This window comes from Amia ocellicauda, chromosome 5 (genome assembly GCF_036373705.1).
Source record: "Amia ocellicauda isolate fAmiCal2 chromosome 5, fAmiCal2.hap1, whole genome shotgun sequence".
Taxonomy (NCBI): domain Eukaryota; kingdom Metazoa; phylum Chordata; class Actinopteri; order Amiiformes; family Amiidae; genus Amia; species Amia ocellicauda.
In genome coordinates, this window is record NC_089854.1 from 22,081,136 (window position 1) to 22,102,169 (window position 21,034).

At 43.8% G+C, this 21,034-nt stretch overlaps 1 protein-coding gene across 4 annotated transcripts in view; it reads right to left on the reverse strand.

The window, feature by feature from the left end:
• LOC136749780 (septin-9) overlaps window positions 1–19,593 on the reverse strand; it is a 79,457-nt gene extending 59,864 nt beyond the window's left edge. For 2 of the 4 annotated variants that reach the window (XM_066704315.1, XM_066704319.1), the window contains exons 1-2: window positions 19,198–19,593; window positions 7,116–7,172 (exon numbers count right to left, since the gene is read on the reverse strand). In XM_066704315.1, the coding sequence (XP_066560412.1) occupies window positions 7,116–7,172; window positions 19,198–19,219 (79 nt within the window). In that variant the 5' untranslated portion in view covers window positions 19,220–19,593. Of the gene's footprint in view, window positions 1–3,121; window positions 3,213–7,115; window positions 7,173–19,197 lie in introns of those variants that run through there. The other 2 variants (XM_066704314.1, XM_066704318.1) reach the window with 2 other exon arrangements.
• Window positions 19,594–21,034: the final 1,441 nt, after the last annotated feature.

The window sequence follows — 21,034 nt, forward strand, 5'->3', positions numbered from 1 at the left end:
CATCTTCTGGTGTTGACTGACAAGCACAATGTTCCCTGTTTTACTGCTCAAGTGACTTGGCGGCGCTGCCATTGGCCAGGGTATATTTCAGTAAACAAGGAAAGCTATGCTGTTTAGTGTTCATATGACCGAGAGGGGACCAAACATGACACACAGTCCATTGCCATTTAATTTCCACCTTTGGAACCCAGTGTCACCGTTTTGGGGTGCAAGCTTTGCATTTTAGTTTTAGTTTTGTTGTTTCCAGGGGAAGCTGTGAGCCAGCGGACTGACTTGCAGGGGCGATGTACAAACCTCCTCCACAGCTCTCCTGTCAGTTGCATCCCCAGGTACGCGATGTAGATGATGCGAATATATAATTGCATCACTTCTCCCAGTCGTGTACTGACAGCAGACAGAGGTACGGTTTACTGGCTTGGCGTGTTCTTGCCATGTCTGAATCTTATATGAAGTCAGCCAAGACGCAGCGGCCATCATTCTGCAAGATGACAGGCCAGGACGCAGATAGATCTAGCAGAGATGCGGCTCTGTTTCTTGTTTGTCCCATGTTCTCGAATTGAGATCTAGTGGCCATGGAAACGCACTCACAAACAAGAAGCCAGGAAGTTCTAACGAGACGCAGCGCTGCCCACGGTTTCCCCTGTACACGGGCTGCGTCTGAGCCCGAAACCTCCGACTTCAAGATCTCTGGGTCTGGAGACAGAAATCGTTCATCGCAAAGGCAGATAAAATCCCACAGCATCTTCGCAGGAGTCTGAAAAATCCTGTTACAGGATATCTCTCTAAGATACATTTATTGGAATACCTGCTGGAAAAGAAAGGGGAAAAAATAAAAAAGCAGGGCTGCATTTGAAGACCTGCAGGTCAACACTGCCACTGAGTGGTGTTGCGTTGCACTGCAACTTTCTAAGCTTGGGATCTGGAGGCAATTACCTGTTTTATTTTGTCATCATTTTCTTTTGCTCCTCAGTTTGTCGGTTTGATTCAATCTGGATGTTAAACCCAATCGCAAGCCCTTCCCACCGTCTGCTCAATGAGTATTAACGCTATTTTAATGAAGTGAAGTTAAACTATCAGAGTTTAGGAGTCAGGGAATGAGTCAGCTCATGATTACAAGTTGGCTATACATACCTCATGTGGAAGGAATGGCTTTTTACTAGTCATTGTCTGTGTGACAAGAAGAAAGATGCGGTGAGCTATGCTTTCATGCTGAGGGGGTTTCTTGTTTGGCTTGGCTCAAAGCAGCACCTTGTGGTGGATTTACAGAACCAGATTCAAAGGCCCATTAGTATTATTCTCCGAGAGTTACACGTGATATGGATTATGTGAACATCTCAGAGGGACAGCCACTTGTAAAACACGTCCTCCCTCAGACGCAAAGCAGAAATTATTTATGATACAAATGTTAGATTTATGTAGTTTATCGAGTATGCTGTCTGTGCAGTTTTGTGTACAATAACAACCCAAAGAAAAGTAGAAACAGTTTACATGTATGTTCACCCTTTTCCTACATTTTCTACTGAGGTAATAGAATGCCTCCAAAATAATGAACACTCCAAAAAAATAAAATAAAGGCAAGGTGGAGTGGGACTGTGTCTGATGGTAGGAGGACAACGTAGACTAACTCAGTAGCACAACTGTGCAAAAGCCTGGCTCTCTTGTCACAAGGGACAGCTGAGAATGTGTCTCAGTAACCGGAAGACCCACACACTCCAGAGCGTGGAGATTAATACCACACATTTCTTTTTCTTTTTTCCCAGTCGCATTTCTGACATTCCCTCTACCCCCCCGCCAGCCATTTTCCCTGTCCAGTCTCTGTCCAACCGAGTCTCAATCTCTTAATTGATCCAACACTTTGTTTGGTGAACTTTAATCTGTGATACTGTCAAACTGTCCCCATTATGCTAAATCCTTCTTGTGAGCCTAGAAATGACAGCTGCTTTGTTGAATGTGAGTCACTTCAGACTAAGGTTAAACTAAAACAACAAACCTAAAAATGCACACAATCATCCAATCTTCACCAATTCAATCTCATGAAGACTACATGGGAATGTATCCAGTCTGGGCCCCAGCCTGTAGGAGCAGACTTCCTACAGGACACGATAATTATCCTGATGCCAAGAAACTCCTGGGCCAATCACTGCATCCACATCCAACACAAGCTGCACAGACGCTAGTGGACGCTGGAGACGACTACACCTGAGACACCTGGAGACTTTTCACTGTGTGATGCTGCTCTCTGCTGGTGGACACACATTGTGTTTGAGATCTGCCTGACACTACACCTCACACACAAAACAATCAATGTGGATGTGCCCGGTTTGACAGGGCGTGACCTACCATTGATTTAGGTCAGTAAAAGCATGCTTTGCCACTGTATAAAAGCGTACCCAAGCCTGTGAATGCAATTATCTGGAAGGCACTCCCTCATAAACACATCAGCAATTAATAATACCCAACTGTACTATACACTTGCAATGGTGCACAGAGACAAATTCACCAGGCATGTGAACTATGTGACAGCTATTGCGTTAAACCTTTTGTTCAGCACAAAAACACACACTGAGACAGAAAACAGCGCAGTACATAAATATCACTTCAAACTCTTCTATTTTACAGCTTAAAACTGTTTAGTCACCATTACTTCAGTTTGCACTGACACAAGGAAGCAAATGTGTAACATATGTGCAAATACCCTTCTTTCCTGTCCACTCAAGTCTTTTTTTTCTCTCCACATAATGCAGAAGTTACGAGTCAAGCAAAAAGAAAAAAGGAAAGAAACAAACAGCACTATAGAGTACAACGCAGACACTGCCAGCACCCGACTGAAGTATGTGAATCCTCGCCAGTGTGAAACACCAGTATGAGAGAGCCGTGAAATCCCAGTTAGCTGCCTCGGCTGTTCGCAGGCAGCCCGCCAGACAGGGCGCGCAAAGCCGGGTGTCTGCCTGCACACCGCAGCCAAAACACATCCTCAGCGACTGAGCGCTGGTCTGAGATGCAGGCAGTGCTCAGCTCTCTGCCCAGTGCAAATTACTGAGGAGCAAAAAAAACAAAGCCTTAACCATGAAAAAGCAACACCACAACTGAGAAAGTAGATGTAAGTAGATACACAACCTACCTGCTATTTTGTCTCCCTCCATAACTGGATCACACCCTTAAGTAGCCACATGTAATGTCTGTCTTTTTTTTCCTCTTTTTTTTTTTTTTGGAGACTTCCCCTTTCGCTCGCTCTCTCTCTCTCTCTCTCTCTCTCTCTGTCTTTCCTCTCTCTCTCACTTGCTCTCTCTCTCTTTCTCTCTCGTCCCCTCTCCCTCCTCCGTCTAATTCCTTCAATCTGTTGCGATAATGAATGCATCCAAAATTACCGCATTGCCATGTGCTGATCATATGGAGTTTCTGCCTGTTTTTTTTCTCTCTTTCTTTTCTGCCTTTGACACTGAAGCGGCATTGTGTCTTTGAAATGGAAACCGAGGCCATGTGACTCGAACTCCCCAGCCCAAAATAACCCACTCCACTCCTTGCCAGAGGGCTAAGAAAACTCAAGAGTTCTCCTGTTCGAATACCCAACTAGCCTCTCAATTTGACAAGCTCGGGGGCGTCCCGGTACTTGGAACAACAGCACCGAGCCAAAGGTACTTAATTCATGTGAGACAACTATCACCCAGACTTTTAATTCACTTGGAAAACAGGTTGAAATCAGGCAGTTTTTTATAACAAGGCACTAAGAAATGTAGGAAATCTAATTTAGGAATGTCCGCTGCTCTTAAGTCCTAAATGAATCACTGTAACCGAACAGCACAGTGCAGAATTGAGGGAGTGTAAAAGTACAAAGAGACAAAGATAGAGAGCGTTGGTGTTTGTTCATTTGTGTTATTCGTGTGAAAGGCAACACACACCAAGCCTTAGAATTTCCTTCATACTTCACCCGGGTTAAAGGTCACATAACAAGCCCTCTGACCTGAGACACATCCTCTAAGTAAAGCTTACAAAAGTGACCTTCGATGTCCAATTAGTGTGAGAAACAATACCCGTCCCATGTGCCACTCGGACCACACAATTTTTGTACATTTTCACTTCTGCTGAAAAAGGTTTTCACACCACAATCAAAATCAATGGCTTTCTCTCCCTGCCAAGCCCTGGACAAATATAATACTATAGTCGTCTTTACCAAAGGGTGCTGCTAGAGTAAGACATGGGTCCTGGAAAAGGGTGCATGCTGTGATGTGTGTTGGGCACAAATCCAAATAATCAATGACTTGATGCCTCCTGTATCACATTACTCAGGCTCTCCACAAATGCATCTTTTACCAAGATGTTTCTCTTGGTCAGGAATGAAACACAAACAACACTAATAAGACCAACACCGTGGAACATGTTTTGAACAGGCACGGACAAACGTCTCTGCCACTCTGATGATTAATAAAATCAAATAATGTAAACTCTTCAGGAAATTTCTGCCCTGCGTGTTTTGTGTGTGTGTGGCTGTTTTTATGGAGCAGTGACACTTGAACAACCTTACAAATTGAAATCTTTAAAAATCAAGGAAAAATGCATGAAAGGGAAAAAAAAAAACGGTACCAGAGTGTGATGTATTCAAACTGACAACGAACAAATGGTTCATTTTAAAACACATGATACGGATAGCCAGAGCCTCAACCCGGAGTGAGTGTGTTTATTTTAACGCAGCACAGTGTGCGGGTGTGTGTATGTATTCCTGCTCTTCTCTTGGATCAAGTAAGTGTCCACATATAGCTCTCTGTCCATATCTGACACAGGGCTGCAATTACTGGGCTCGCTATGAGCTTGTTTTCTCTACTCTGCGGTGCGTCGGATTCCTGTGGCGCGTCACAGACAGCTCCGCCGAACACAGAAGCAGTGATCTCGCATCTTCTCCTGACTTTGAGCAAACACACCCGGGGCGGTCTATAAAACTCAGAACAAAAGCCCCTACTATTAAAATCCACGTGAGGGCTGAGCGCAGAGAACCACTCAACTGCACAAACACTTTGCGATGTCACACTACAAGCCATCTCATCCTTTTCTTTTCTTTTTTTCTTTTTCCAAATTGGCTCCAGGATTCAATTCCCGTTGGAGAGTGGGCAGGAACTAGGAGGTCGGACCTCAAGCCGCCAAAGTGTCGGCCCTACGGGGTTGGAAAATCTGGCTACTCGGTTGGCATTACTTGGGCTGAAACATCTATAGCGGCACAACAACTCAAACAAGCATAGCTCTGGTGACAGAAGACTAACTTGTCCATCAAGATTTCAACCAGCCCCAACGCTAGGTCTACTTATAGACTTATGAATCTGACTTGGCTCCCCAATGTACCACCAACTAAAGCCATTAATCAAAAGCCAACTCTTTACTTTCTGGCTAGGAATACAACCTCAGTGGGCACAAAGACCAAATCTGTCATCTTTCCAAGACTGCTTCCCTCCTTTTGTGTCAGTTATAAAAGAAAGAGCCATCGCATCTCCATTGCATTCCTACGAGGGCGGCTGCACACCCTTCGTGTCGGGCATCTCACGCCCGTCCTCCCCTCACACAGGCAGACATTCCACAGAAGGTGTGTGGGAGAGACAGCAGGATTACCTCAGGCTTTTATCAGCATGGAGTCGGCCTCATTCATACCTCTCAACACCTCTGCCCAACCTGCCTGCCCCATCGGGCACCTCTCTCTCAGCTCTCCCCTGCCTGAGAACAGGACCTGGGAACAGAAAGGCCCTTTGCGTAGCCAGATTCCAGGAACGTGAGAGAACAGCCCATAAGCGTTACTGGACACCAGAACAGATACACACGCTGTACTTCTCATTAGTTGTGTTATACAGACTTAATAACTGACGTGCATACCAGAGAAGATAAAGAAAGGGGTACTTTTCATGTACAGCAGTCATATGGGAGATCATTTCCTTGTATGCCCTGCTTTCTTAATTACAGAAATTGGGGTTCATGTCAAGATTTAACTGTGCAAGAATAATTATGGATTTTCACAGATCTTATTTTTGACACTGCCAAAGAAGAACACGAGTAAACTTTGATTCTGTGTAGCCTGCAATTTGTCTGTTTGACGCTATGTAGCCTAGAATTTGTCTGTTTGACTCTATTACCATCACAGTTAAAAAAGACAAATTGTAGGCTACACAGAGTCAAACTTTCACGTGTTCTTTTTCAAAAATAAGATCCGTGAATATCCGTAATTAAGATGCGGCGCTTAAGGCGAACCGAAAACATGTGAGCTCCAAATGAAAGTATTGTTGAAATGATACACACTGTACATTGCATCAGTTGTGTGTGATACAGACATAATAACTAATGTAGAAACCGCCAAGCTGAACTTCAACGTCTATGTGCGTCGAATCAGCCGGCTACCACTCTCCTGTGAAGATGACGCCCTTGTGTGAAGATGACTTTGCGTGTGTGCCAAACACCATGCAGGCCAAACACCAAACACTGCAGATGTTTTTCTCACACAAGGCGATCGCTCTCATGCGGGGCTCGGTCACTGTACGGGCGCCGCCGTATCCGAAACGTGCGTTCAGTTTTATGATGCAACCACAGGAGGACAGACGGGGAAAACAAAGAAGCGGAGGCCTTCGGGAGGGCAGGCTGTCATTATAGCTCCAGCACATCTGGACAACCCCAGCCTCCCAATAATACACCCTGCCTTTCTGACAGAAGTGCTGATGGTGCAAGAAAGGGTTTGCCGCTCCCACTCAGAGAGATGTTCGCAATGAGCTGCGGCCACAGACTGTGACCCCATGCCAGCATTACACTCTCCACTTCAACAGCCCAAGTCTAGCACTATCAGATAGGCTGCTTACAGAAATGTGATTTCTTTATAAGCTCTGCTCCCATGCTTACGGCTCAACGGCGACTGAAGCATGCCTACTTTGTAGAACTATATGGTAGAACTATAGCTCAAATTATGTGTTGCCTGTTTATTTATGCCCTGCTTTTTTAAACAGATTTTAAATTTATATATATATATAGAATGAATTAACTGACAGCTCAGGTGGAACAAAACCCATCAGACCCGGCAGAAAGCCCCCAGAAGAGGACTTGTGTATACCTGCTGTGGCACAACATGAAACGGAGAGCAGGACACCACTTACTTGGGCTTGTGGGATCCTCGACTTTCCTCAGCCGCCCGCTGGCCGTCCTGGCGATACCTAGAGTTTTAAAAGAAAGAAACAAAAACAAAACATGAAGAATGATCCTGGGTTTCAGCACTCAGTTCAGCAGTGTTTTCATTGTGGCGGAGATCGGAAACACGGCGTCAACGGGATGGCGTTCACTCTGACAGGCCTGTCGCCCGGCTCCTGCACTACGTCAACGGGAAGCATTCCTCAGTCTCTGGCGCACAGCAATTGTGATAAATAATGTTGACAACGTGACTTCACCTCTCAGCACTCTACATTAACCTGTGGGCCGGGAGCGTCTGCAGGATTAGCCCAAGAACTGGAGGCAAGTCAAGGCCTCTTTACCGAGCAATCATCCAAAGGAGGCCATTTTTGGTTTGTTTTTCTATTCTGAGTGCTCTTCTCACAACACTTAAAGCTGCAAAGATAATTACGGGTATGCCTATCATAGCTTTGACTCTATCAAAACCCTCAACACTAAATACAGCCCGTCACCTGGAATGTGTCTGTTATTGTCTGTTCAAGTGAGCTGGGAAAACTGGATCTATACTCACCTCTTAAAGCACATTACGGAAATAATAACCTTTTTACAAATAACAATAAAAAAGCAACATGCATGATTTGTACACCACAGGATCCCAACTCCCCATGAACTTCCCATGTAGCTGTGGTTCGAGCTTAGCTTTATTTAACTGCAGTACTCGATGAGCTGGCTGACCACAAAGGTGTCGTTAGATATTTCCTCACCATAAGGTCCTCATTAAACCTGAGAGGAAGCTGAGAGCAGAGTCAGTAAAATGGCATATCCTCAGTGCTACAAGTTCAGGCCTCGCTCCGCTCTCTCCAGCGAAGGACCGCCGTTGACGTCTCCAACATCTCAAGATTGCTCAACCCAGCCCTTTAAATACACAAATCTCCTTTCACAAGTTATCCACTTGTTTTCTTTTTTCCAACCTTGTCGTCCCCCGTTTCTTATCCTCCTGACCAAGACAGGAAGACAAGACATTGAGCCATCGTAAACCAAACAGAACACATCCTTTATTAACTGTTTTTCCTTCTCTCGGACTGCGGCATTGACGTCTGATTAATGTGTGTGTTTGTGTGTGTAAATATATAATGCTGAGGAAGACATGAACGGCATGCATCACTGTGAAGTCCTTCTCCTAATGACAGCGCTCAGTGACTTATGTCTCAATCTGCAATTCAAACCTCAAGGTCTCTCACCAGCGCTTGGCTTGGATTCCCAGAGACATGTGCGTTAAAATAACCTTTGCACGTGAGGAATTTCGGCAAACTAAGACTCTCAACTTGGCTTTGTGTGCAGCTAACTATTAGACCACAGTCATTAAAGGCAACATGTGGCTTTTAAACTGTAACTTGAAGAGTGTTTATTATATTACTTTTCAAAGCTTCAAATCTGGATCTTTAGCTGAATGTGTCGGAACAAAACCTTGTTCTGTATTCGGACTGATTGTAATTTGCATCACAATTCGTCTTTGCAAATAACATCTGTTCTGCTTTTAGTTCGGCTTTTAAAATATTTGTTTTTATATATATATATATATATATATATATATAGTTCTATCATGTCAGTAGTTTTCTAGTTCCTTCTTTTCCATTAGTGGCTAACCATTACTGCATATTGATCACTATGATTTGTGGATTAAAGAGGACAGGAGTTGTAGGGTTTCAGAAAAAAACGACTAGCCAAAGAGCTAAAACTGACTCTCTGGGTTCCTTCAGAGAACGTCTGGATTTGATTGTGGGATGGATTAGCTACTAAGCTTGATGGGCCAAGTGACCTTCTCTGGTTTGTACACTTTGCTTCGGTTCTTGGGCTGTGATTTTCTTACAACGTGACAAGTTTGTATTTCACCTCCTGTTCTGTGTGCACAGGAACTGGTGATGACATCACGGCTGATGATGACAGAGCTCCGAAACTCTCAGAGAGATCACTGACATCCGAAAGTCTCTCACTAACTCAGAAGCCCTCTAATATGGTACATGGCTGAAAATTGTGAATCACACACCCTTTCTTGCCGAAAAGGAACAAACCACAATTGGGAGTTTTGAAAAGGGAATAGATTCGTTCTTGTTTTCGGACCAAAACAAAAGGCACAATGAAATTATACTACAGTAAGTGTATTAATAATTGCATTTTTTTTTTTAAATCATGCATCTGACAAATAAGTAATATGTTTTATAGACAGACAGACAAACATCTACCAGTAGCAATTCTGAGGAGGCAGCAGAAAATGACATCACTGACATTGAGGAACTCCTTCACAACCACACAGGGATTGTTCCAACGACACCAGCTTCCTCTTCCAAAGGCAAATAGTGCAAAGCTGATATCAGTCCAAACTAACCGGTATGAATAAAGCAGTGAGTGACTTGAATTATTTGCCGACGGCCCCTCCTGCACCAGAACAGACTCTTCAGCTGTTATTTACTCATCTCCCACTAGAGGGAAATCAATGAGTAAAATGCAGCCAGGATTCTCAGACAAAACATACATCTCACAATGCATGGCTGAACATATCTTGCTGTTATTCTGAAATAAAGCAGAAAGTGAGCAGTCCATGCATTGGGAGACGTCTTCTTCTTGCTTTGGTAATTTCATTTTAATAATTGTTGTCTGCTAGAGTTGATCTAAAGCATCTGGTAACTAGGCCTTAAGATCACGGACAGGCATACATCACATTTAATAAGTCTGTTGTCATACCTCATGGAAAACCCTAATAATGTTGCTGAATAATTTCTTTGAGTCTCAATAGACACTGCAATACATTTAAAATGGATATGAAATGGTGCAATAAACTCACATTGGCGAGTCACGCAAGGCTGAATTTGCAGCGATACGAAACAGAAAAGAGTGAGGCAGAAAACTCAGGGCACTTTGAGTTAATAACCTTTGCCCATTCACCCCCACTCCCAGAGTCACGAGGCACGTGTGTGTGTGTGTGTGTGTGTGCATGTGCATGTGTGTCGGCTGCATTCATTTCTTTTATTGCTCCTTTCCTCTTTGCAAAAAAAATAAAAGAAAGAGACATTTGTTTGGAGTTACATTTACCCCTTTCTGAGCCTGATTTAGCGCCTGGATGAGGGAAGGCTGCTGGGCTGTGGCAGTATGAATCACAACCTGGGTATCTGAGCGCCAGAGAGCCATGTGTGTCGCTCCACAGTGTGGGACCCAGGCAGCTGGCGATTGGCTCTCGTTAGCAGCCGTTCTGGAGGAATTTGCTCTTGTGGCGAGGAGCGCATAGCTGCCGAGCCACACAGAGACTTCAGAAAGACCCAAACGCACATTTTCCAGCCCGGCTGCCAGGCCAGACGCAGGCCGAGCTCCCCCAGCCCTGCCACGGAGTACTGCATGAGTCACTCCCCGCTCCCGCCAATCACCACCAGGCCCGCCCCCCAGGGGGACAGCCACGTACGGTGGTCTGACCCCTGTCGCGGTGGTGACGTAGGGCAGCGTCTGCTTCACTGACACGCTGGGCCAAGGAGGCGAAAGCCTACATCTATAGCCCTCTGATGTAACACAGTAGCCTTGAGTCATTTCCTGACAATGGGGAGTGTGTGTGGTTTGATTTGTTTTTGTTTGCTTGGAAACATTCAACCATTTTATGATTTTTTTCCTTTTAAATTGGTGAAGCGATGCAGTAACATTCACCACACGTAATGTGGTTTTCTAAATCTCTTAGACGTGGGGTGCTGACAAAACTCTAAGATTACTTTTTCCTGTTATAAATAAACATCTTAGTTTGTTCCTTCCTGCACTTACATCTGTGTGTTAAAACTGGTAAGTTCAGGTTTGTTTTTTGTTTGTGTTTTATTAAAATAAAGGGGTCAGACTGATAAAAAACAGAGAGTGGTTCCAATACCTTCCTGAACATTCACTGTGGCAGTTAATGCACTGAGGTCCGCACAGACTTAGATGGACGTAATTTAAGAAAAATAATACTTAATCAGTCGTTTGACTACTACAGATTTTGCATTATGAAGAGACACAATTTCACCACACCTCAGTCTGTCATTCTCCCGATGCACTAGGGCACCCGGCCTCCATCTCTGCATCATGGCTGAAAAACAAACAAATGACAGAAGCTGTCTGGGCATTTGTAGGTCAACACGGGAAGTAAGATGTTTTACTCAAGCGTTTCCTCTGCCTTGCATAGGAAAAAAGCATTGTTCGCTTGGCAGTAACCACACCTGTTACTTTCAGCGGGTGAGTATATACACAGAACTGAGCTCAACGCAAATATTTATCCTTGCACTTCAAGATCGGACTCTGGCGATGAAGGCCCTGGTCAGCTTTTCTGCCTCTCCTGGAGAGAATCACTGTTGGCTACACAGCACGTCAAATAAAAACAAGAAAGTAAAGTAGGACCAAGGAGCAGGACGCAGAGTTCTTGAATGTGTGGCACTATTTTTCTTTCCATACAAGCCATGGACATCAGAGTTTAATGATCTCCTGAGTTTTGCACAATTCATTTTCATATGTTGCTCCAGCACCTCAGCGAGTTTGCAAATTCTTGATCACTTTTTATCTCCAGTGAAAGCTTGAATTCTCCTATCAGCTTTTTAAGATTTTTGTTTACTCTTCCATAAGACATCCATTTAGATGATGCTTGTACACCTTTCAAATGATTATATTATTATTATTATTATTATTATTATTATTATTATTATCATTTATGCATTTGGTTGACACCCTTATCCAATGTGACTTACAGGGTTTACCAGACACAGAATACAATACATTGAATCTATAACATTACAGATGAATATGGTTACCACAGACCACAGTGTCGTAGGGAACAGTAAATCCCAGGAATTTAGAGTCAATCCTCTCAATGAGGTCAAAGGCCATCCAGAGGACACACCATACCCCTCGCCCAACTGACAACATAAAGTGTGACAGGTGGCTTAAAAACACGGGGGGACATCGACCTTTTTTAAAAGAATATGTCCGGATGTGAAGTATTTCAAGAGAAATGACAGGGGTGTGACTGAGAGACATCTCAGTGCACAGGGGGGAAGTACTGTGTTTTTCAGATTGCTCTTTAAGCTCCAGGTTGCAGGAATAGTCAAAGGAAAGGATTAGCATAGGCTTTTTAAAACACAATACATGCCACTTTAGCTGGAAGCAAATGTGCAGTTAAAGCCATCCATTATGAAACCAGGGCGGCACAGACAGGTGACCGAGTCTGCTCTCAGACAGGACGTCCTCACGCACCGAAGGAAATGAAAAGACACTCGTTTGTTTCTTGGAAAGGCATTTCTTTGTATTTGTTTAAGAAGTTCCCCCTTTCAATTAGTAATATATGTGCCCTTTTCTTTCGGCAGATTAGAGCATGTGTCATCCTGCAGGGAGGCTGGGCTGCGGGCACAGGAAGTCCAGCGAGTCAGAGAGGCTCAGGAGTGGAGAAAAAGCTTGGAAGCACAGATAGACATGCAGACTGGGCTGTTAGTGAAGAAAAGCACAAAAAGCACACATTTGTGCCCTATTGCAGTTCATTTTATTGTCAGGGGCTACTTTCTCCTACTGTAAATTAAGCCCCAACAAAAGTACAAGTGCATAATGTTTCATGCCCGGGTAGGAGAAAGTTGTGCTTTGTCCCAGTCCAAAGTGTCGCCCTGTCAGCCTTAAATTAGTTCCCCACCTCCCCGCGCAGTTATCTCACTCCAGACAGACAACAGGGCCCCGAGTTATAGGAGAAACATCGTGCTGCGCCCCAGTCATTCCAGAGACTCCAGTTTTGGTTACAGACTGAGCTGTTTCATACGGGGGCGTTTCTGTTTGACAAGGCGATGCATTGTTTACTCTACTTCTCTGTGATTATGCTTCCCCATTTTTTCACTCCCTATAAATGTTTCAACAGACGCTCTTTACATTCTGCTGAGGTATGAGGGGTTACCTTTCCTGCCTGGTCATGTCTGTGAGACAAAGACCCGCTCAAACAATGATACGACACAAAAAAAGAAGAAGAAGAAGGTCAATGAGAGCCCTGATTCTTCAGGTATTTCAGGTAAAGGTGTATTTCGGTGACTGTGTTTTAGAGAACAAATGGCTCTCTGAAAGAGTGGAGAGCCAATGGGATCCATGGGGGGGGCACTGGAAAAACTGGATGCTCGGCAATACGAGGGGATTGAGAAAGACAAAACAATGCAGAAGACTTTACGATTACGAAATAGTCATCTACAGAGAAATGAAACGAGAGAGAGATTACTTCTGTGGCATATCATGACATGTTCCTCTATACAGTTAGCATGAACTGTTCTGTGATATGTGATCAAATGGAAATTGCAGGCGGTAACTAAATTCAACGTTAACTCTTACCGTTAACGTGAGTCACCTTAAACAAAAGCTGTCAGCCATCTTTAGCCATAACTTGATTAATACGTAATCTTGCCTTTAAAGTTGAATTATAGTCCATTACCCACGGCAGGATTAAATTAGATTAGTATCTTAACAATGCAGACAAGGTTAAAGATGCAAATATTAATTTCAAGTTTCTCAGCCGTTTTGTGACCTGGATGATAACTGATGACAAAATAAACACTATAAATGCTTGAACGAGTTTGGACAGCACAGAAAAAAAGCAAAAAACCCCAATCTGATTACAGAATCTGTTCTGAGGGTTTTCAAAAATAAAAAGGTATTACTACTCACGTATACTCATAGTATATGTGTTTTATTTTTTATTTGGTACTTCCTGTGCAGTCCACCAAACCCCTGATACACATTGACAGAAGCATGGATGCTATGGTGCTAATAATGCTGTCTACTGTGTCACTTTTCTGTTGCTTCTGATCTTGATTGTCAGCATTTTTCTGTTCCTCATTAAAAATAATTTTGTAATTTTTGTTTCATTTTCTTCTGTGTTTGCAAAACTCTGCCCTCAACCAATTTATGCGAAAGTGGTGGGGCTTCAGAACCAAGAAGTTTAGTTTAGTTTACAATTATTGTTTAGTTTTGATACAGTCCGGGTTCCCGTTTCAAAAGAAAACAGGATAGTAAATAACATAAAAGTCAGAAATCAAACAAAAAGTGAATGAACATGTACAGTTAGGTCGATAAATATTTGGACAGTGACACAACAATCATCATTTTGGCTCTGTACACCACCACAATGGATTTGAAAGGAAACAATCAAGATTGTAGACTTTCATCTTTAATTTGAGGGTAGTTATGTCCAAATTGGGTGAGCGGTGTAGGAATTACACCCATTTTTATATGTGGTCCCTCGAATTTTAGGAGCTCAAAAGTAATTGGACAAACTAACATAATCATTAATTAAATTGTGAGTTTCAATACTTGGTGGCAAATCCTTTGCAGTAAATGACTGCCTGAAGTCTGGAACCCATAGACATCACCAGATGCTGGGTTTCTTCCCTGGTGATGCTCTGCCAGGCCTGCACTGCAGCTGTCTTTAGTTCCTGCTTGTTCTTGGGGTGTTGTGCCTTCAGTTTTGCCTTAGCAATCAAAACAAACCAATCAGAGAGATAGCAAAAACATGAGGTGGCCAAATCAACTATTTGGTACATTTTTAAAAAGAAAGAACGCACTGGTGAGCTCAGGAACACCAAAAGGCCCGGAGGACCAAGGAAAACAACTGTGGTGGATGACAGAAGAATTCTTTCCCTGGTGAAGAGAAACTCCACAACAGTTGGCCAGATCAAGAACACCCTCCAGGAGGTATCTGTGTCAAAGTCAACAATCAAGAGAAGACTTCACCAGAGTAAATACAGAGGGTTTACCACAAGATGTAAACAGGAAACAGGAAGACCAGATTAGAGTTTGCCAAAAAACATCTAAAGAACCCTGTACAGTTCTGGAACAACATCCTATGGACAGATGAGACAAAGATCAACTTGTACCAGAATGATGGGAAGAGAAGAGTATGGAGAAGGGAAGGAACTGCTCATGATCCGAAGCATACCACCTCATCTGTGAAGCATGTGATGGCATGGGCATGTATGGCTGCCAAGGGAACTGGTTCCCTTGTATTTATTGATGATGAATTCTGAAGAGTTTAGGCCTATATTATCTGCTCCGATTCAGCCAGATGCTTCAAAACTCATTGGATGGCGCTTCACAGTGCAGATGGACAATGACCCGAAGCATACTGCGAAAGTAACTCAAGACTTTTTTAAGGTGAAGAAGTCAAATGTTCTGCAATGGCCAAGTCAATCACCTGACATGAATCCAATTGAGCAGCATTTCACTTGCTGAAGGCAAAACTGAAGGCACAACACCCCAAGAACAAGCAGGAACTAAAGACAGCTGCAGTGCAGGCCTGGCAGAGCATCACCAGGGAAGAAACCCAGCATCTGGTGATGTCTATGGGTTCCAGACTTCAGGCAGTCATTGACTGCAAAGGATTTGCCACCAAGTATTGAAATTCACAATTTAATTCATGATTGTTAGTTCGTCAAAATACTTTTGATCCCCTAAAATTGGGGGGGCACATATTAAAATGGGTGTAATTCCTACACTGTTCACCCTCAAATTAAAGATTAATTGTTTCCTTTCAAATCCATTGTGGTGGTGTACAGAGCCAACATGATGACAATTGTGTCACTGTCCAAATATTTATGGACCTAACTGTATGTCGAATAAATCCTTGACACACACATTCAGCATCAAGAACTGTAGCATACATGTACATTATCAGTGTAATTATTCGGTTTTACATATCATTATGATCACGAGAGACGTTCCCATCGTGTCCATAGAGCCCCCAGACAAAACAAGGTCTGTACACTTCAGCCAGCAAACCATTTCCCATGTCATGATTGTCCACTGCTTAAAAAAAGTAAAAAAATAAAAAAGTAAATTATTGGCAACTCTTTCTGCTCTGGACCTGAGAACAAAATCCACCTTTTCACAAAGTCAGAAGTTATTCATTTGCAGAAACGAGACCGAACACATCGGGTCAAAGACACCCTTGTGGGGCACTTTTTCTCTTCCCCTGAATCGAGCACTGTTTGCGTTATGGGTTGGTTTCTGTTTAAGTAGCGGGGCAGGATCCAGGGAGATCACCGTGCGCCTGCGTCCATCAAGACAATTGTGCTTTATGGGGCTCAGTACACTTGTATGATTTACAGCACATACTGTTCCACTTTACTGCCATCCCATAAATTACGTTGACGGGGCAGTGGGAAAGTGAATGGCAAGACAGGACGTTTTTTTTCCTACATTTGTATATTCTACTATTAGTAGTAGTACTTTCTGACAATATCCTCACCTGCCAGCCTGCTTTCCGATTCATAGGTGTTCAGTAATGTGGCCAGGAAAGCAGCGATAAAGTAAACATCGTTACCAACGGCTGCAAGAATATGTTGATCATCAGCAAATATGCACAATGTTTGTTAATTTCTGAATAGCGAATGCTTATCGGGTACCAAGTGTTGCACAGCATTCTATTGTAGTTAATGAAAGAGAAGAAAAGGAAAGAGAGAGAACACATAGTGCAAGTAAACTGATACCACAAGAGTGACAGACTGAATGCACTTTTGTGTGTGTTTGTTTGTTTGTTTGTTTGTTTGTGAGCTTGATTTTGGTATGGGGTTGGCAAAAACACATTCTCAAACCCAGCTGTACTTTAGGAATTTATTTAGACCTAAACACAATCACTTTGAAGTTCAGCTCCAATTCTCAGTAAGTATGGTAACCAACAGGCAATTGGAATATATCTCTTTCTTTCTTTCTTTCTTTCTTTCTTTCTTTCTTTCTTTCTTTCTTTCTTGCTTTCCTTCTTTTCTGCAGTCGTATGCATCATGCAGCGCTACCCACCCTATACAAGTTATTAAGTCAGCTTAATAACAGGGTCACAGATCACAGGGTCAAAATATCATCTGGCGCCCGTGCAGAAATGCTTGACTTATCTTCATCATTTATATATCTATTTATTTTAAATTCAGTATTGTTTTACACCTCTCTGGAGATGAACATTATCATGGCATTCCTGCAGGGTTACCCCGATAACACTCACTGCTGGGGGTCCTGGCCAGAGGAGGACACACGCGAGAGTGTTTGTTGGAATATCTCTTCGCTGTAGCTGTTGGATATTTGCCTGCTGTTTTATGGGTTTCCGGGAGAGACCGGGAGAAGATAAATGCCTTTTGATCTCCCTTACCTGTGAAGGCAGGTTTTTTCTAAGCTCATGTTTGCTGATCACTTTGTTGAGTTAAATATTTACTCGAGAACCAACGGGTATTTTTCACCAACACGAGACAACGGTTTACAGCGCAGGGACGTTAGGAGCTGAGTTTGCAAGACCCGACAAGAGGCAACACGAGCAGTTGAACACGAACCTCAGGCGAGTTCCCTTTTTCCATAGTTGGTAAACCTATGCAGGGAAGCCAAAAGGAATATTAAGAAATGTTGGGAGAAGCATACACAAGGAATACCTTTTTTGTTTTTTTGTCCTTTTGTCAGAAGGACTCTGGACAGATGACATCACAACTCAAATGCTGCTACACCATGACAGGGCTGCAGCCGCATGAGCTACACGCATGAGGGAATGCCGTGCAAACATGTGGACCCAAGGCCTGATCGCCTCTGACAAGGACAGCTGTTACATCATCAGGCTGCTGACATCTCTGCCCCCGAACCCTGTTCCAACCTTCTATAAATACAGCCTGCCTCTTGGAGCTGTCGTGGATCGGGCACAGAAAGGGCATTGTCAAGCAATGAAAGCAAGGAGAACAGCCAGAGGGCCGTGGTACATGCCTCAAAGACATTGTGCTCAGTGATAGAGTGCATTAGAGGACTGTGCAGCTTCAGGAAAACCATGTCAACAAAAAGCAGCAAAACGGGGTCAATTAGCTGCATCATGAACCTCTTATTACGGCCCAGGAGCTCCCAGACCCCGGGGGGAGCTATTGCAGCGCACTCGCTCGTTTGCCACTGAAAGGCGGGAGGAAATGCTTGGGTTCTGTTTGTCTCTTTGTTTGTTTCGCTCTGGCTTCTGAAAGTAATGCATGCAAGCGTCTGCACTCGAGGCAGACTGACAGGAAAGGCATTTTGAGAGCCGCCGGTGGGGGAGAGACCTGGCACATCAAGCATGGAACCGGGGCAGGACATGCGCTAGATAGAGGAGATGAATGCATGTGATCACGCTGTGGGCGGCATGCAGCGTTGTGCAAAGGAGAGTAGAGGTTTGGCCTGTGGTTTGAAAGAAGGGGCTGCAGCAACACCCTGGTTTATGAGTTAACCTTTATTATAGCTGTATGGAGAGCGAGCACTGGAGCAGCACCAGAGCAAGTCATTGTGCAACAGCAAACGCAAAAACATGACATGCCTTTGCTCCTTGCATGACATCCACTTCAGGTGCCTTCCTTGCAACCTTCAGACAGAAACTTAATATTTAGTCTCTTATATTATTATTGTTTTGATAATTATAATTATGATTATGACTGATGACATCTATCAACAACCACACATTAGGCAAGTTTAAATGATGGCAAAGCACTTTTCATTGCTGTATAACCAGACTTGCAATGTGTGAAGAGCTTATCTAAATTTGAAACTTGAAGGTGTGAGAACCACAGCCTAAAATTACTATTCTTAATATCTCAAAAGTCTTCACCAATTAATCTAAAATAACCACACCGAGAAAAACTCCCTTGATCAGAAAGGCGGAGTTCAGGGGGATATTTGCAACCTGGATAACGAGTTTGGCAGCTCATTTCACCCATTCAGACCAGCCTCACAGACAGTAAAAGCTCTCTTGGCATGTCTACACGCCTTCAAGCGGGGGCTCCCACTCCTCCACCTTCCTATACGCCCAACAAATACACAATCAAACATGCACATATACACAACTATCGCCTATGTATCTGCATGCAATATAAGTGTAACTGTATAAATAATCCACATGCATGGTCCTGGGAATACAAAGTGTCCTTCACTCATCATCCCACGTCAGTTCAAGTGTCAATAAGCAAGAGTGAAAGTGGAAATGTCAGGCAAGAGACCCCCTTTCAATGGTGCTGGGGTGCCTCTGTGTGAAAGTTTGCACACACGGTTTGAAAGGGTTTTTACCTGAATATCCCGTCCTCCTCATGTTCAGATCCGCGGCTGCGCCTGGAAAAGGAGGAAAGGGTTTGGAGTCGCTCTTGTTCTTTCTTCTTCCCGACTATATTCCCTCCAATGTCTGCTATAGTTTTAGTCTCAGATCCGACTCCGGCTTCACTCCAGTTCAGGATGGAGCTGACCTGGTCCTGTGCTGTCCCGCTGTCAGTCCCCTGCCTGCGCTCTCTGCAGCCGATTCGCCTGCTTTAAGGACTCAACACAAAATCCCGGCACCTATTCCCTGTTTTGATTATTGTAATGATTTGTTTGTGTGCTTGTTTTCTGGATTATTTGTTGCTGGCATAGTGCGCGGTGACCCACAGCCCATCAGTGGGAGCTTTGCCTGGGACTGGATGCGCAGCCCGCCGCTAAGCCTATGGGACAGCATTCCTTAAGCAAACTCCAAAGTCCATGAGGTTATTTTAATCTGTGTGCGGTTGGGTGTGCATGTATGTCGTCATTGCTTCTTTAAAAAAAAAAAAAAAACGAAAGAAAGAAAGACAGAAAGAGAGAGAGAAAGACGAATATGCCCCTACTGTCAGTTATTATTAATTTGAATTTAATCTGATTGCTTAATCAACTGTGTATTCCTTTTTTATGATAGGATGGGGGTATGTTTGAATATGATTTCATGTTTTCAGTTCAATGATGCATGTCCTGCTGTCTCATCTGACACTGCTACCGTTTGAACTTTTTCCTGTTCATGCAGATAGGCAGACTGATAGGCTGATTAATGGCACACTCACTCGGTGCGCTGTGTGGCTCAGTTCTGTCGGGAAGTGTCCAGGGCATTTTAAGGGCATCATTCATCACCAAGAAATTGAATGGCATTCCTACCACCCACAAGCCAGAGCAGCACAACAGAGAAGTGAATAGACTGGACTTAAATGGGATTGTGTGTGTGTGTGTGTGTGTGTGCGTGGGCTGGGGGGTATGGCTAGGCACTGATATAAAATGACAGTATTTCCTGCCCACAATAATTGCATGCAATGCTAACCTACCAAACTGCAGTCATGTTCAGATCTCGCCAAGATCTCAGTCTTTGTCTGCAGTGAAACGGGTGCAACTCTTGCACTTTTCCAGGACAATAAATGAGTCACACTGTGTCATTCCCCAGTCATCTGCACCTCAGCAAGAAAACCCACGCACACGGTGCAGAGTCATGGAGCGGAGTGTCTTTGCAAAGGGATGGCAAGGGGCACCCTCTGGAGCTGGAGTTGAGCCTCCCTGCTTTAATCACTGTACATGGTGACGTCTGACACCCTTACAATGCAGGGCAATGATCTCGTAGGACCAGGAATGGTTCAACCCAATTAAGCCCTGTTTATTTACGCTGCGCTTGTTTTCTGATGCTGTGCGTGTCTCTGTCTGTGTACTAACACCCTGCAGATGCAGAGGAAAGGAAACAGCTTTTCACTGGGTGCCTTGGAAAGGAAAATACGACACAGATGTGCAGCCAGCAGCGTCACGTCAGTGTCAGGGGTGAATGTGCCTGCTGGAGAACAGGACTGGGGGGCTGGGGCTCAGCCCTCTGGACCCCATTCTGTCCTGTCATCAAAAAGCACAAAACCAAGAGCAGCAAAAACATCAGACACCTACTGGAAAGTATTAACTGCCACACGGACTGCAGAGAACCTAAGCCAGCTCCTCAGTACTTAAAGAGATGGAAACAGGGGGTAATTTAGAATAATCTGGCTCAAGGACCAGAAGAGAGTATTGCTCCTGTTTAAGGGTGAAATATATATATTTATTTATTTTGCACCTGACTACCAAGAAGTATGTGACCTCAAAGGACACCAATGGACTG